Consider the following 17,613-nt stretch of genomic DNA (forward strand, 5'->3'; position numbering starts at 1 on the left):
TCGCAAAAGTTTTAGCCGCATTCTTCGGAGGCCGCCAGCTCGAAACCGACCGGGAGGTCGAGGCACGATGTGCCGGGAAAGCGGTGTTCGAGATGTCAGATCTCCGAAAACGTCGGAGCACTTTTGCAAATATGTGATGTCTTGTAAACCAAGCAGGTATCTGACGTTTACACAACTACATTCACGCCTCAAAATATCTTAAAAGTGTATTTTGTGACCCAGAAAGAGTAATATTACAACTAAGTAGCTGCCGCCATTGTTGGAATTCAACTTTTGCGAGATCCCGAGTTAGTTTTGCGAGATCTCGCAAAACTTTTGCAAAATCTCGCAAAAGTCCGTCTTAATTTTTTTTCTCCCATGTCCCCTGCGGGGCTCCGTAGTGTAAGGAGGCGTGTTACATCATGCGTCAAGTTATGTGAATAATCAGTAACCTCCCCTTTAAGGAACACCGTCGGTTTGTATGCGTTGGCTCTCGCTGCTCATTACGGGAATGGGAGGGATACGTACGAGACAGCAATTACCTCTCTGCCTGAGAGACTAGAGTGAACGTCTGATGTGTTCCAAAATTTACATTTTTAGTTTAAACTATGAAATTAAATTGCAAAGCGTTACATTGAAAGTAGAAAATACACGTTACGTTTTCATTATGCAAACTGTTTTACAAATGGTGAGGCTGATTTGAGACTGCGTTGATGATGTTTCTGATGTGTGAATTGCACTGAAGCGATTGGGGAAAAGTGTAATATAGTAAATTGCGCCTTTCTAAAAAATATGAGCACTCAAGGCACTTTCTCCCACAAGTCTCATTCACCCATTAACACACACACACATTCATATAGTGATTTTATCTATACCCAAACACTTTTTAAATAATAGTCAACACACACACATATGTGCCAGGAGCAACCCAGAGATGGACTGCTGTAGAGAGGACACAAAAACAGGACTCTTTGGTGAGTTTAGTCAATGAAAGGCATTTAGTCTGCATACAAGTCTTAGAATAAACCAAGGCCAAAATGAAAAAAAAACCCCACAAAATTAAATCCCATAAAAGAGAAGGAGACATGCCGGGGACAACCAGACAATCTGACAAATGGATGAAGCACTGCAGGCTTTCTTCCTTTCTCTTGTTTGTGCCTCTTTTCGCAACCCAAAGCAGGAAGAAGACTCTAAACAACTTGTGCTTTTTATTCAGTTATTTGAGACCTTCAGACTTTCTGCCTTTTGCTTTTGTCTGTGTAATTAAATAAAAGTATATACTGCCACATTAGCCTGTTGTACAGTCGCGCAATAACAAAACAATTTCTGATGCAGCTGTGCCAAATGTCATATTTCATTTTCATGGCCTGAGGCAAAATCCCACGAATCAGAGCTTTGACTTTTCATGGACATGTATTTGTTTCTTAGTTAGTTTATTGTTTGTATTTGACTTTCATGTACATTTATATCTAGAGGTCTTTATTTCAGTTCAAGCTGACATTAGTATTGTGGGTTCGGTTTACTTTGTATAGTCGCCTATGTTATTTTCCAAACCTTTAGCCTCACATCTCTGTATGCCAGGTTTGTGCGTGTTAGTGTTTAGTTAGTTATTTCCTGTTTTATTTTGATAGCAGAGTTTGCCTGCTGCACAAAAACCCTCTCAGTGATTGCTTTGGTTGTGAGGTGATTGCCACAGTTACCTGTAGTTTTTTATGTTTGTGTGGAAGTACTTGATTGTAGACAAACATGATCGATCCAAATATCGACAGTATCGATTCAAACATTAGTACTGGTGTCAGATCGATACTAGCACAATAAGATTCACACTTTGTCTCCATCCTCTAAGTTCAGTGTGTAGCTCACTGAATTGTATTATTGTATTATTTTCATGCAAGTGAAAAATGTACAGAAAATATAAAAATATACAAATATACATCAAACATGCACCGTAAAAAATGTCCGAACCTTAAAATGTGTTTTGAATTTGGAAATTGGTGATGATTCATTTCGTGAATCATGGCACACTGCCCCACCCTACATAAGCTGCCTTATAGGTTAAAAGTATCAGTATCAGGATTAGTAGATCAGTATGAGCAAACATGCTTGAAAAGCTGATTTTGTTTTAACAGTTTTCAGAGAAAAAGGTGGAAGGTTGTGAGAAGTGTCTCTTGCCAACCTTGAGAAAAATAAAAAAAGACGGACAGGAAGTGTGGTGAAATTTGAACTGTTGCTGGAGCACTTAGAGTGAGTGGCTTTAATTTTGAAATATCCTCAGTCACATCTAAAACAGTATAGCTGCTTAAATATTGTTGGAGCTCATTTTATCATTGATAACAAGTTTTTTTTTTTTGTCATCCACCACATCCTGGTGCAGTTCATGACTCTGACACTCTGTACAATATCATGTCCTATCCGAGTACTGATCTGCAGCACATTTATCAAACTCAAGCTCTGATTGGTAAGTGCATTTGTTCACTTGGCAAAATAGCATGGCTATGTAGAACCCACCTACACACACACAGTTAAATCCTTGCCTTAGGTTTACTATGTATATTTAATAGTTGCTGCTGTGATTTATTGATCATCCTAAAAGTGCAATTTCTCAAAGGGTAGCTGTCAGTTTTTCTCTAACTGGCAAAACACTGAAAAACACAGGAAATATAACTGAAAAAAAAAACACCATTCCTCCATTTTCATGCAGCTTACTCAGATTCTTACAGTGCAGAGTTGCAGAGACCTTCCTTACCCCTAATGTTTGAAGTTTTTATTTTTAAGATTTGTATTTGATTTAATCTGTTTCTCAGCTCTCCTTCATTCTGCAATTTGCCATCTACAGGATTACACCCAGGAAGTGCTAATTTACTCCAGGATTTTCTAGACCTGCTTTTATGGTCAGGTGAGGTGGAGTATTATAAAAATAATAATGACTTAAATTTGTATAGGGCCTTTTAAGAAACCCAAGAACACTTTTCACATGAATAGCAACGGAAAAAAAGGCTGTACGTTAAGGGTTTTGTTGAAGACAGGTTGATTCTCTTGATACAATTAGACATGGTTGTTTACTGTTAAACACTCTAACCATTAAGGAAACTATCCATCCATCCATCCATCCATCCATCCATCCATCCATCCATCCATCTTCTTCCGATTATCCGGGGCTGGGACTTGGGGGGCAGCAGCCCAAGCAGAGAAGCCCAGTTCTCCCTCTCCCCAGCCACCTCCTCCAGCTTGTCCGGGGGAACATCAAGGCATTCCCAGGCCAGCCGAGAGATGTAATCTCTCCAGCGTGTCCTGGGTCTGCCCAGGGACCTCCTCCTAGTGGGACACTGGGTCCTTTCGATGTGAAGGAGCAGCGGCTCTACTCTGAGCCCCTCCCAAATAGCCAAACTTCTCACCCTATCTCTAAGGGAGAGGCCAGCCACCCTTCAGAGAAAGCTAATTTCCGCCGCTTGTATCCACGATCTCGTTCTTTCCGTCACTACCCACAGCTCGTGACCACAGGTGAGGGTAGAGACGTAGATCAACCGGTAAATTGAGAGCTTGAGACAGAATATATACAATTATACTTATGAAACTAGAGTTAAAAGTCCAAAATCTATGCGTATACGTTACATTTTACAAAGCCATTTAGTAGACCAGATTGGAGCCTTTCATAGGCCAATTTTGGCCCCCAGGCCTTATATTGGACACCTTTGCTGTAAACGTATTAAATATAAACAAAGAGGGGTGCTCTTTTCATATGGGATGTTATGCCTTGGTTTTTAGTGGTCTAATTCACTTATGGTCAGATTAGACCGTCTGTGGCCCATGAAGTAAAAGGCAGTTACTTCCTTTGTTTTAGACTCTCTTAGCAGTACAAGTTATGTGCTCACTCCTGCTGAGTCAGCAATCCCTGATGCAGTTTTATTGGATATCTCCCATCACTCTGCAAGAAAATAGGACTAGATACATTAAGTACAGTTTATACTCGCGATCTGCCTATTTTCTCTTCCGATGGGAGAATAAAGGACATAGATATGTGCTTCTCTGAGTGAATGAAGACCAAAAAAAGACTGCAGCAAATCAGGATTCATGCTTACACTTACCTGCTTTCACAGAGAAATTTGATGAAAAACATAGTTATGGATTGAACATGTGATGAATGACTTGTGGGGCGAGTGTCCCTTCCCCTGTTGAAATGGGCTGTTGGACTGGAGGACTCTAGTCTTTTCTTATAGTGAAAATAGCTTATTGTAATTATGCACTGTCGAGTGCAGCAGTTAAATACACTGAAGTATGGCAGGCCTCACAGCCTTTTGTTGAAAAGCTTAAACCAACCCAGAGTCACAGGCCTTCCTATTTAACAAGCTAATTTCTGAGTGTTTCCAAGCCTAACATTAGTATAAAGACAAGCACATAATTGTTGAGAAGAATTATGTGGCTATACTTGTGAAAGCTCCTCTTTATGTGAAGAAAGTAGAAGCTTTGAGAAAAACTTAACTGGGATTTGACTGTTGGAGGTGAAAGAGCATCTGAAACTTTTAATTTACATGAACAATGGGAACCAGCAGAAAAATCCTCCCAGAAAAGCAGCTGTGGAGGTGGAGGAGTTAAAGCAGGTAGGAGACATCTGACATTAAGCTGAGGGTTTGCTTAAGCCAGTGTACAGTTGTCTGACTTGCCCTAAAGACAATAAAGATGCCGAGGTGTGAACATGAAAGCAATTTGTAAAATCTGAAAAGATATGTTTTGATGTGACGCATTGTCAGAATGGAGCTTCAATTGAATATGTTTTTATTTTAAACGTCTCCCTGGTGTGAGAAAAGCAGGCCTCTATTAATTCTCCAGACTACTGTTTAAAAAGCCATTGTGTGGATTTCAGCAGTGAAATGTTTTTATATTTGAGGGAGATAACAACAGATGGCTTGTTGACATATTAACAAGCAACCTGTTGTGTGAATAATGCCATCAGTAATGGGTCATGGTAGTGATCAGACACCAAAATAAAGCTATGGAAGTGTGAAGGAGGCACTTATTTCTCATACAGGGATGTTCTTTCTGGCTTAAAATGACTTGATCATCATGGATATGTTTGGCAAATATGTTGGAAAAAGGACTGAAGTCAACTGGATTTATGAAGGACTATATATGAAGAAATTAATTAATGTGTTATTGTACCTAAAGTATATTCAACCAGCCTATGAATACCTTGATAGTACTATTATGTTAAATTCGTTGTAATATCTGCTGCCCACTTGGTCACTATTAAATAATAAACTTTTAATGTCAGTGAGACTTTCCCCTGGTAAATAAAGGATATATAAAAGTCCATTTACCCCAAACTGATAGCGGCTTCTATGATTCCTTTTTTTTCAGTGTGGAAAATACCGGAAGTCCTTTTTGGCACAACACCTGACTCTAATTAAAACCTCCTGAAGCAGGTGTGACCCTCCGCCACGCCAGAGGCCTCTCGCTGATCTCTTTTACATGGCGCCACGATAAAGAATTAAATCGACCAGGTGGTAGCTTATTTTTATCAAACGGTACTCGTTAAAATGAAGGTACCGGAGGAGGAATCCATGAGTGACATTTTGAAGCGGCTGACGGGCGAGTCCGCGCTCCCTGTCTACTGCAACATCGAGAAGTTCAAACGAGGACGGGACAATTTATACTTCGTGGCCGAGGACTTCAGCGAAACTGTGAAAAAACGAGAGTTGGTCAACGCCAAAGAACGAATGAGAGTGAGTGTTTTAAAAAGTAACTCGTAACCACAAATGAAGGACGGGTAGCAAAATTTCCTTTAACAGCTCACTCAAGGAGGGAAGCTGTTAGCAACCTCACAGCTAACGATGCTAGCTGGAAAAATAGATACGTTATTGTTCATTTTAGGAATAATTTGCTAATATTTTCTCAAAATAGACTGACGACTTTATTGTCCAAGCAGAATTGCAAGTTTAATCTAAACATTTCGACTCTCAATAAAGCAATATTTTTTTTCCTTAATCTGTGCCACTCCTCCCTACAAGGAGTCCTCGGCTAATGTTTCACACAGAGTTGCATCCCTGAAGCTGCACTACACCAGTAAGGCACATTGTTTGGCGCTGAAGTTCGCTCAAAGGCCTGCATCTTGGTTTTTTAGCAGCTGTGTATTAAGTGCTAAGCATGACCTTTTTCTGAAATTGCTTTGTGAATGCATCCTGAATGGACTAGATTTTCTTGGAAATGCAGTTCTCCTTCGTTGTTATATTAGAGATGTTGTTTTTGGATGTCTGAACGATATTATTAGAATGAATAATGATGATAATAATAGCGCTGATATTTGCATAAGTAGACCTGCTGGGGTGCTAAAAGTTTCCTTTGTGTTTAATTAAAAACTACCTTTTGTATTTCAAAATTGACAAGTCTGTATACAACTCAGTGCTGCTTACGATCAAATAAGTATGAATATAGACCCTGTAAATGTTTAGTTTAAACCGGGATTTGTTCCCACAGGGCTTAAATTTCTACTAGAGTATCAAATTGTGACAATCGCTCCTGCTTCAAACCCTACAGTTTTCAGTGTTTGCTAAAGCACTTCAGCCTCTCTTTGTTGCAGATCAGGAACTTGAATACCATGTTCTCTCGCTTGAAAAGGATGGTGCCACTGATGCGACCAGACCGAAAGCCCAGCAAAGTGGACACACTCAAAGCTGCCACAGAATACATTCGACTGCTGCTTGCAGTTTTGCAGGAAACTGACAGTGTAAGTACTGCGCTCGGCAGGACACTCTGAAATGACAAGTGTGTTGTTTTCCAAGATCAACACTGCCACTTATTGAGAAATGTTGATCTGTGTTTTGTTTTCTTTGTTTTTGTTTATTTTAGGATGATGGCAGTGGGACTGATTTCTTAAAGAATGCAATCACCTACAGTCAGACTGAAGGCCTTGGTAGTGACTTTTGGCGAGTGGATGATGTAAGTGGTGTCTGTTTCTACAGTAAAGTGACGCTGTTGTATCAACCTACTAATGGCGCTAATCCACATTCAGACTGTGCATACATCATTAAATGGAGCGTCACATACATACTAGTGCTTTGGCCTAAGTTCCTGCAGTTTAGTTTTGCATTTGCATGTCTGTTGGGTTGAATTCAGGTTAGTGTGTTAGCCATTAACGTCTATCCCCATTCTTTGCATTGAGAAACTCTTTGCTCTTTGCTGAAAGTAAGCCTAACAGCTTCAACATCATTTATTCTGGCAATATGGCAAAAACGTCATCACTGCTTCAAGCACTGTTTATATGATCTGATCAGAGAGCAAGGACAGCAAGCAGTGCTCTGCCCTTGAAGAAAAGACATCTGCCCAAGATGAAGAAACTTCCTCTCCAGAAGATGAGGGGACAATCTCCAAAGAGGCTGACTGCATCACCACTGATGAGTACTAGCCACTGCCTGAATCCTGAAAGGAGCATTTTCTGAGACCGAGGAATCGTGACTGAGTGGATCCCTCATGAAAGGAAAACCATGTGGGTCCCACCACTGAAGAGAGACTGCTCTACAATCCAGTGCCCACTGGTATCGAACCAGGACTCACCCTGTATGCAGTTCCCTGCATTAGCAGCCTGAGATCTACTTTTTACTTCTTTATAACAAAGGAGATCTTATATCTGCTGTGCACCCTTACAAACCTGCACGGGAGGCGAAGGTGTGAGGATTGAAGGATTATAGATGAAGTGGAGATGTGAGCCTAAACCAGAATAAAGTAATACATAGCATGTTGGATGACAACACTGGAAGTTCTCAGGAAGTAAAAAAATGGCATGGGGTTCAGACTCCAACTGATGGAGGAGCTCCTAGGACAACGTCTTTCCTTCGGGCACCTTGGCAGAGGAACTCCTCAGATGAAAACTGGCACAGGGGAAACAACCCAGAGCTTCCTCCCCAGCTCCTCCAGTTGCAACAGAGGAAGATTTTGTCCGTCTTTGGCTTCACCAAAACTAGCATGGTGATATCCCACATCCCAAAGCAACGGAGGAATGTGCTTCTTTTGACAGCAACACACAGGGAACCAGCAGTCAGTCATGGGGAATAAAGGACGCCTGGAAACAAGAAGCAATCCTGGACTACAATAGACACAAATACAGCTTGGATAACTTGGAGAGGATGTTGGCAACTCAAGTTGTTGAAGGAAAACTAGCTGCTGGCTTTTTTTCTCCAATCTCCTGGATGTCTTGGGATACGATGCCTTTGTCCCGCCGGAAACAACTTCACTGAAGTGGGGAGTCCTCTACAACCTACAAATGAAGAGTGATCCTGGAAGAGCTGGGGCACATGCTCATGACCTCAACAGCTGCAAGACACCCTTGTCCCTGATTCTCAGCCACTTCTGCCATTGATCCCAAGATACAGTAGTCTGAACCAGAGTGTGACCCACACCCCACCAAAAAAATGAGGAGGTGCAAAAGGCGCACCTCCAGGATTGGAACAGCAGCCCCTTGCACCAAGTGTACAGGGTGGGCCATTTATATGGATACACCGTAATAAAATGGGAATGGTTGGCGATATTAAAGTCCTGTTTGTGGCACATAAGTATTTGTGAGGGGGCAAACTCCTCAAGATGGGTGGTGACCATTTAGAAGTCGGCCGTTGAAACCAAGCACACCATTGTTTTTCTTGTGACATTACCAATAAGTTTGTCACATGGCCCTCTTCCTATTTAAAAAAACAAAACAAAAGTTGTATCCAAGATGGCCGACTTCTAAATGGCCACCAATTTTATAGCTTTTTGTAAACTTAAACAAGGGGTGCCCATTTTTGGCCACGAGCACGCTGAGAGGGAGTTTTTATGTTTTTGCTCTCCCTGCACAAAAATAACAATGCATTATAATCAATTACATGTCCCAGACTCTACTATTAATAATACAAGAAATTCCAGTAGCACTGAAAATATATAAAATTGTGAGATTTGAGGTTGTCTTCCAGCTAGTGCAGTGGACAAACTGGTGTTTAAAGGGTTAAAAATGTGAAAAGTAATAACTATTTTATATTTATGAAAAGAACTGAAGTTAGTTAAAAACGTTATGCAGACAGAATGGCAAAAAACCATGATAAAACCAAAACAATAAAAATTACAGACCTAATCTGTTGGTGGCCACGTTTGGCCACAAAAGCTGCAAGGTTAGTGATTTTGAACAAGCCCAGAGGGTTAATACATAATTGTGGTTTTTTTTTTTTTTTTTTTTTTCATAAAGCCGCAAGCAGCAATCAACCATTCAGTCCTGAGCATAACATAAAACTACTTCAGCTCACTGTCAAAAGTGTATAGATATTTATTGCAAAATATTAGCATATTAAATGAAATTATATCTGTTACTGGAGACTTTTCCAGTGTGTTAGGGTGAGCTATCGTATCCAACATGAAGTGCAGCTTTTCCAGGAAAGTGCTAAATGAACAGTAACGGGGCTGCAGCTCCATCTGGTGGCAGGGGACTGCATAAGATTTAAGACGCAACAACTTTCTGACAATGGCCAACAATTAAAATGTGGAAAATTGGATTAAACGACTAGTACTGACTAGTGACGATTAGTTGTGTAGTAGACTAATTACGCACACTTCTAATTTGTATCCATGAATTTCGTTCAGCTCACTGCTAAATATGGAATGAAGAAAAGTTCTGCAGGCTGAGTGATTTGTGTAATTACAACTGAAATAACATTTGTCCCTAAGCAGCTCTATAGGCAAACTTTTATATTTATCATTGAACACTACTGGGTTGTTCAGTGTTTACTGGGGAAAAAACAAGCATTTGGAATAAATTCCCCTCATCAATAAATTAAAGATTAATAAATTATAATTTTCATTACAAATTAAGTTTTGTTTTTTGTTTTTTTTCTCTCCTATTCTTCCAGTTCAGTGTCTGATTCAAAGTGAAGTGTTAGAGTTATGGCTATGAAAATGATTGATTTTTGCAGTGACCTTTGAGAGAATAACTTTTTATCTCATTTGATTGTTGTTCTGGTTTAGTTGGTCTTGCTTTACTGTAGTTGACCAGTCACGGTTCCCTGAAATGAATGTTTTATCTAACTGTGCTCTTTCTCCCTGCCAGTTGCTGAGCATGTCAGAGGAACAAATTGATGATGGATTCACTTTACCCCCTGAACCGGTGACAGACGATGGAGAGATGACCAGACTGATGTTGCAGCACTGTGTGATGCCAACATACCAGTTCATCATCCAAGTAGCTCCTGATCAGCCTGTGGTAACTCATCAATGTACTTCATGTTTTCAGGGGTCAGTGTTCAGCCTGTCAGTCAAAAAGAGAGGGAACCTCAGTCTGGATTACTCATCTGATTTGAGGCTCACTACTTATTTATGTTTTTTGTTTGTTTGTTTGTTTGTTTTTTAAGTGCAACAGTGCACATCTGCAGGTCTATAGCTAAGATTAGAATTTTCAGTTGAGTTCAGAACTCTGCTCATGCTGAAATGCAGCAGTGTGCTTGTTGACATGGTGACTCTGGTCACTTTTGACCCCATAGCCTGTACTCCGTCCTCCCTTGGGACACACAGTAATGGGGTTAAAATAAAGACTAGTAGATAAGTGAAAGGAAATCGTGTGTGGGTTTGTTTGTTGTTGATTTTTGTTTTTTCCTCACAATGAACATTCGAGCAGTGGATCAGAAAGTGTGTGTGTGAGAGATTTAAGTTGTCAGCAATGGCCTGCCTCCAATTAACTGACCATTTACCCTATTTAAGGAACATCTGCATTTTAAATTCTACACATGTTCCACATGACTGTTTTAAGTGTGACCTAATTTAAAAAAAAATCTAAAATTGGGCAAATAAAACCACAACACATTACACTGGCATAATTTAACAACAACTAAGCCAAAACGCTCAAGTGGTGTGTGGAAAAACCAAGTACACCCTTCCTGCTTCCAATCGGAATAAAAGGCAAATGGCAGCCAGGCACTGCTAATCGAATACACCTGATTAATTGAGCTTCAGGACCTCTAAGGCAGAAGTTTCTGGTCAAATTACCTCAACTGTTTTGGCATTCTCAACGCAAAAATGAATATAGTACTAAACAGCTGAGGTGTATTGCTACAGTCTAAAGGGTATGCTTTGGAAATGCAGTCCACTAAGGCTACGTTCACACTGCAGGCGAAAGCGCATCAAATCTGACTTTTTAGACCCTGCGACTCGCATCCGATCATGGTATGACAGTGTGAACGGCACAAATCCAATATTTTCAAATCCGACCTGGGTCACTTTAGTATGTGGTACTGAATTCGATACATATCTGATGTTTTAGAAAGCGACTGCTGTTTGAACGGTCATGTCGCATTAAATCCGTCTTTTATGTCACTGACACAAGACAGACGCCAATTATCAGCGCCAGAGAAGACATCGTGAACGCTTCCTGGACATCCAGCGTAGATGTCAGTGAAACTGTTGGGAAGACAACGTTGGAGAAATGTGAACATCTTATTTGTACTGTATAATCTGCAGATTCTGATAAAATCTGCGACTGTCCTTTGAAGCACCGCTCCTCTAAAACAGCAATAAGGATCATTATTAGGCCATATGTAAATAACAAAATTTATAACTTAAAACAAAACTGCGAAACGTAAAGTCCGAAATAAGTCTTTATATTAAGGCCATCAGTCAAACAATATTGTTTGCTCTGGGTCTAAACAGAGCGCGTTGTGTGTGACGTCTTCTTTCGCGCACGCGGCCGCCTTGAGCGTTCACACTAGCGCGCGTTTGCTGTCACATTTTATTTGTAGTGTTAACGAGCAGACAAAATCCGATTTGATCAAAAAATCGGAATTGAGCATTAAGACCTGCAGTGTGAACGTAGCCTAAGTGTGCTCACAACAGTCTTGTAGCTGTGGTGTGGCTCCCTCAGGGCTGAGTCTATTAACTTTGAGGTACAGAGCTGTTCTGTTGAGAACTGGCTTATATGCAGGTAACACTGGCAGTTATTATATGATCAGATCGGTCCTAGTGGGTGTATGAATTTTGTATTTGTGTGGACATGGTCCAGTGCATTCTTGTCTGTTGTAGGAAATCAGGGCTTTATTGTAATTTTTTTTTAATTAATCAAGTTAATTTAATTAATCATTAATCAAGTTGCATACAGAATTTACCCTGATATATCAGCGTGTCACTCAGTGACAGCTGGAGTAACCTTTCAGAAGGAAGACGGGCGATGTTTATGCAGTTCTTGGAAGACGAACCCTGCAAACAATAGGCAATCACATGTTTAATTCCACGAATGATCTGGCAGAAACATTCTTCAATTACAGCTGACAATCGGCGCACAGCATTTGATTGTCTTCTGAGCAGTGCCAACATCTGAAAGGTTGAAGCAGTCCTGACAAGTGCCCGAGCATCTGATTGGATAATTTAGGTGAAGAGGTTTAGAGAACGCCAGAGCGTTTTATCGCTGCACTTATGTCATTATGCTGTACCCAGAACTACTGTGACAAGTAGACTTCAGTTTTCAGTGTTTGTGCATCAAATTATGAACATATAATACTCCTGGACTTTTATCCAGCAGAAGAAATGCTTAACATTGTAAGGACTTGAACATTAACTTTTTTTTTTTGTCTTCCAACAGACGTCTCAACCTTGCTGAGCAGTGTTTACAACAGCTGATGTGGCCTGATATTGGACACCTGCCAGGTTTGCATTTTGAACACGAATATTAAATCAGTTTACAGAAATGTTGGTGGATCAGAATTTAATGATCAAGAATGTAATTGACTGCAGATCAAATCAAGTTAGTAAATGCCCTGAATGATAATTAAATATCATTATTCTTTACTATTCTAAAAATATATGTGAAGTACAAAATTACTCAGAATGTGTACAAATGTTGCTCTCATGTGGTCTGAATGAGCATCTCAGAATGATTAAGGGTGTGAGTACTACTTTTATATTCTAATTGGGCCTGATTTCATAGAATCTTTGCATGTAATGATGTAATTGCCCTTTTAATTTCTTTTTTCTTCTCTCAAAACACTGGATGTGCATCACATAAAGTAGTCTATAGTTGAGTCTTTAAGTGTTGTTGCACTGCCCTCTGGTGGAGCGTCCACTGTCTAATCTGTCGTTTCTGTTTCACCTCTGACCAGGGTACTAAAAATACCAGATTAGCTGCCGTTTGCATTGCCGATTTTTAGATTTCTGATTCCTGAATGTGAATTAAGGCTTCCTACAGAAACTTTTATTTAAATGGCTCACAGTTTTAAGTGGACATTCTAGCCAACGCAACAGCTTCCTTTGAGCACTCGTGCTTCTACAAGTGGTGTGACGCAGCGCCACACAGGAGTTATTCTCACATCACTGCTGTGAATAGAACTCCAAAAAGGATGTATTAGAACTGTTTAAGAATTGATGGATAATGTTGCATTAATCACTTCAGTCTACTAGAGAACTTGATTTCGTTGTGTTAAAACATGGAAGATGTAAAGCATGTAGTATGTGCTTGTAGTGTCTTATCCTTCATATAACATAAATGATAAACAACACTGATTAATCACATACATTTAAAGGGAATTTTAAGATTAAATGAACTAAAACAATTGAGTTAATAAGTGTTTGGGCTTCGTACTCTTGGCTCTTTACGTGTCCAAAGTTGACTATAACTCGAGTGACCTCGACCTGAAAGTCAGAGGTCAACTTGAGAACAAAGTTTAGAGGCTGATGTACAACACTGGCTGCTGCCAGGATTTTTATACATACTCCTCCATTTTCAGGGGATTAAAAGTAATTGGACTCCTGAAGTTCATAGGAAGTATAATGACATAATTATTTCAATGGTCAAGAGAATCAAATTCTCAAAATCATGAACGCACTTGAACAGGTAGACAGATCATTGTCAAGAGACATGTTTGTGAATGTAAAGTCTCTGTATGGAAACGATCCTGGTTTCACTCAAGAACAGGAAGCACAGGTTTGACTTTGCTAGGATACAACTGAAAGAGCCTGATCGTTGTACACATGAAACTAAAGTTAATTTGTAACAATTTGAGAGAAACGTGTCAGCATACAGTCTATAAAACATGTAGGTAATTGTTTTTATATGGCTCATGTGGATGCCAGTGAAGCAGTCACTGATGATGTGAATGCTGATAGAAGCTGGGTGAAATGTGAAGCGTACAGACAGGGCTCTAGTTTAACTTTTTTTTTATTTTTTTTAACCGCATCGCTTAACACCGCAGCTTTACATGTTCACGCCATACAGACAATATTGATTTGTAAATGATTAACTAACAATCTTGTCAACACAAGTTCCTTATTTGGAGCACATTTCTACAAGACAGACAAGTTACCGTATTTTTTTTAATTTTTTTTATTTTTGGACCATAAGGCACATTAAGCGAAATAAAACAGTCAGATAAGTCAGACTTTAGTCAACTCATTCGTCTTGCTTCCTCCACTTCCGTACCATTGATTCATTAATGTCTTGCAGCTGCTCTAGTCCCATGTTCTACTGCGTGACTGAGTTTACACACATTATGGTAATATTATGTTGAAGCATGCTATGCATTATTCTGAGGCTCTTGACTACTGTGGCCGTAATGCTCCTACAATCTACAAAGCGGTGCGGCTTTGTAACTTACCAAAGTCGTACTAAAACATTTTGACAGATTTGAGCACATAAAACCGGTTTGCAGTCAATAAGCACAACCAGAATTCATAAGGCGCACTTTTGAGAAAATGAAAGGATTTTAAGTGCACCTATAGTCTGAAAAATACAGCACTGAAAAGGTCTTGTGCTTAAAGAGCTTCACCGAGCTGAAATTTAAACTTAAAATGTCTCAACATATATAAAATAAAAGTCAAAATTAAAAGTGCCTCAAAGGCTTCGAACTGAACATCTTACCTTGGGCATGGGCGTCTGAGAGATTCTGCCCTTGACTATCTCTGGTTTAGACCATGATATGGGCATAATGTGTCTGTTGACCACAGAGACTTTCTGAGTTGCGGAGACTTTTTATTCTCTCTTCGGGGTACTCGAAGGGCTGGTTATGTTAAAAACTGGGGGCTGTGTGAGCTTAATGTGGTGAGGCTTGGTATTCACACTCTGCTCCTAAATATGTTGAGAAAAATGTGGGTTAATCGCTCGTTTACAGCGTTGAAAACAAACGTGCACAGAGCCGTGCATGAAATAAGCCCCAAAGAATTTGTGTTGAATTGGTTATTATTGAATTACTCACAATTGTTGCAGCCTGAATACGCAAACATGTTTCGAGTGATTGATAAATGGTATGAATACTTTAAGGAAACAAAGTTGTTGATGAGTGTTGTAATTTTTCTTTTTAGGGTCCTGTTGCTTTGAAGAAAAGGATTGTTTTGAAGAAAGCAGACTTTCATTTGTGGTGTTTTAACCTTTTGGGTTTTTTTTGTTGAAGTAAATGTTTTGATTCTCATTTTACAGATTGTATCCTTGGCAGCCTTAACATGTAAAAGGAACTTTGTTTTTGTAATTTCACTTATGAAATGAATTGTTTTCTGTGTAGGCCTATTGGAAGCCTGTTACATACAACACTTGTTGTAAGAGTCATGTAAATGTTAAACTCATGTTAGTGTTCAAGAATGTTTTCTTTGGGGGGGAAAAGACTTTTGCTAATTAACAGAATGAATTTGTCACACTGCTGTCACTTGTTAATGTTATTAAATACAAGTGGAAATGTGAAAATGCATGAAAAATTAAAGACTGTAGTTCTGTTTCCTTTTGTTTTGATTCGGCTTTAAATTAAAAAAAAAAGCTCTTTTTGTTCAGATGTTTATATTTTCTAAACCCAGCAGTAGAAAATTTTAAAGCTTCAGTTCACTTATAAGGACAATTAAGGTTCAAAAGACCTGATGAATTCTGACCAGGTCTCTGCAGTTCAAGAGTAAAGAGACTTTAAAGATTTGAAAGCCTGTGTCAACATGTGACCCCACGATTGCTGCAAAAGATCTTTAGAAATATTTAGAGAAACTGATACTGTTCTGCTTTTCAGGTCTACATGAAGAACATCACTTGAACCCTCATCTGCAGTCTGCAAAGCAACATCAGCAGTTTTGTCGGCACAACCTAGCAACTAATTGGAAAGTAATGATTACCAATTGACTATTTTTGTGTAGCTCAGTGTACAGAAAGTTGGTGTGTGTCTAGTTTGTATTAGATGTTATGTCATTTGATGTAATTGTTGTAGCTGGGAGTTCTTCAGCAGCCATATCATCACACTTTCCTTGGGCGGGTTTGAGTAGGTGGATACATTTCTGGTAAGTCATTAATGTACAAACTGAACAACAGAGGGCCCAAAGTTGAACCTAGAGGTACTCCAACGTTTGATTAATCTATTCTCCCCGTGTGATGTGGATCCTTGAGAAGAGCAAAGAAAAGTCTACACGTATAAGAAGTTAATACTTAATACAATCTGTACACCTTTAAAACAATCAGATCCATGAGCTCAAGCTACAGTCATCTAGGGTGTTGATACAACTCATAACCAATCTGAACCTCAGCAGTTTGTTTTCTGCTGCTGACTCAAGGCAGCAGCAGGAAACCAGCAGAAGTACCAGCCTCTGCCACCCACCACCTATTATTTACGTCTGCTTCCAACCTACAGTAGCCATGTGTTGCCTCCAGCTGCTCATAACACCCACCTGCTCCCTCGTGCAGTTTACGGAGCTGGGAAGGAAACCACACACACCTCCCCATTCAGCCTCTCGTGCACTGTTCGATCCCCATCCAACAGCCTCTTACAAAAGTCATTAAAACACATAACATCCCTCTGCTGGTCTAATCTCCACCCCCACAGAGCTGCAGGCACGTCACCTATGGCCTCATTTAACCGCAGTCCACTTGCTACACCACGTGAATGTTCTAAGGACCATCGACGGCCTCAACCTACAACTTCCTCCTCCACTTGCAGATTAAAGCAGATCGCAGGAGCTAAGGCTTCCACCTACTGCCTCGTCCAGGCAATTTCACCAGCACCATGAACCCAAATAGCTGAAAAGTGATGTTATGTTTAAAACAACTGCCAACCCCACACCTACAGCCTCATCCCGCACCTTTAATTTCAGCTGCAGATACCAACAGAAACCTTGAAGCCAAATCTCCTTCAAACAAAATGGTCATGAGTAGAAATGTTCAACTAAATCCTACATAGTTCTAAAGTACTCTTTATGTGATTATAAATACACAGTGATGTGTAAATTTGAAGGACATTCGGCTGAATGTTGAAAAATAATCACATTTCTGAAAGTAAAAGAAATATCTTAAAAGAGCTTGAGCTGTTTTAATCTTTATATGATCCTTAAAATCCTGACTCTTTACCCTAAGGATGAAAAATACCACCCTCCCAAAAACTGCTGTAAAAGTATTACTATATAATGCTTTTTTCCACTTTAAATGACTCAGTCTTTTAAAGCTACTTCAGCCTGTGAAATACATTTTAAAATGTTTTATTTTAACCCTTTAAAGGTCAGTGTGTTTGCAGAGCTCCACTGTTTTATATCGGAAAAGAATACCAGCAGCGGAAAGTCTAAAAACTACATTTCAAGGAGATTTTTTTTTTAAATAGTAGCTTTGCAAAAATTGCTGTAAAAATGTTATACAGTAATATTTTTTCCACTTTAAATGACTCAGTCTGAAATATCAATATCAAATATTAC

The 17,613-nt window shown here is 39.6% G+C and overlaps 1 protein-coding gene across 3 annotated transcripts; it reads left to right on the forward strand.

Moving 5' to 3' along the window:
* Window positions 1–5,360: 5,360 nt before the first annotated feature.
* On the forward strand, window positions 5,361–17,104 carry figla (folliculogenesis specific bHLH transcription factor). 3 transcript variants are annotated; one of them, XM_087848667.1, is made up of 6 exons: window positions 5,361–5,699; window positions 6,554–6,700; window positions 6,823–6,912; window positions 10,040–10,224; window positions 12,557–12,621; window positions 15,951–17,104. In XM_087848667.1, exons 1-6 carry the CDS (start codon window positions 5,514–5,516, stop codon window positions 16,058–16,060), a joined length of 783 nt encoding a protein of 260 aa, XP_087704793.1. In that variant the 5' UTR covers window positions 5,361–5,513; the 3' UTR covers window positions 16,061–17,104. The 3 variants fall into 3 exon arrangements, with proteins under 3 accessions (XP_087704793.1, XP_087704791.1, XP_087704792.1); XM_087848665.1 differs by lacking the exon at window positions 15,951–17,104 and adding an exon at window positions 15,268–15,672; XM_087848666.1 differs by lacking the exon at window positions 15,951–17,104 and adding an exon at window positions 15,268–15,672 and having other exon boundaries at window positions 10,040–10,192.
* The last annotated feature ends 509 nt before the right edge of the window (window positions 17,105–17,613 follow it).

Source organism: Neolamprologus brichardi, chromosome 12 (genome assembly GCF_056152115.1).
Source record: "Neolamprologus brichardi isolate AB-2024 chromosome 12, ASM5615211v1, whole genome shotgun sequence".
In the NCBI taxonomy this organism is placed as follows: Eukaryota; Metazoa; Chordata; class Actinopteri; order Cichliformes; family Cichlidae; genus Neolamprologus; species Neolamprologus brichardi.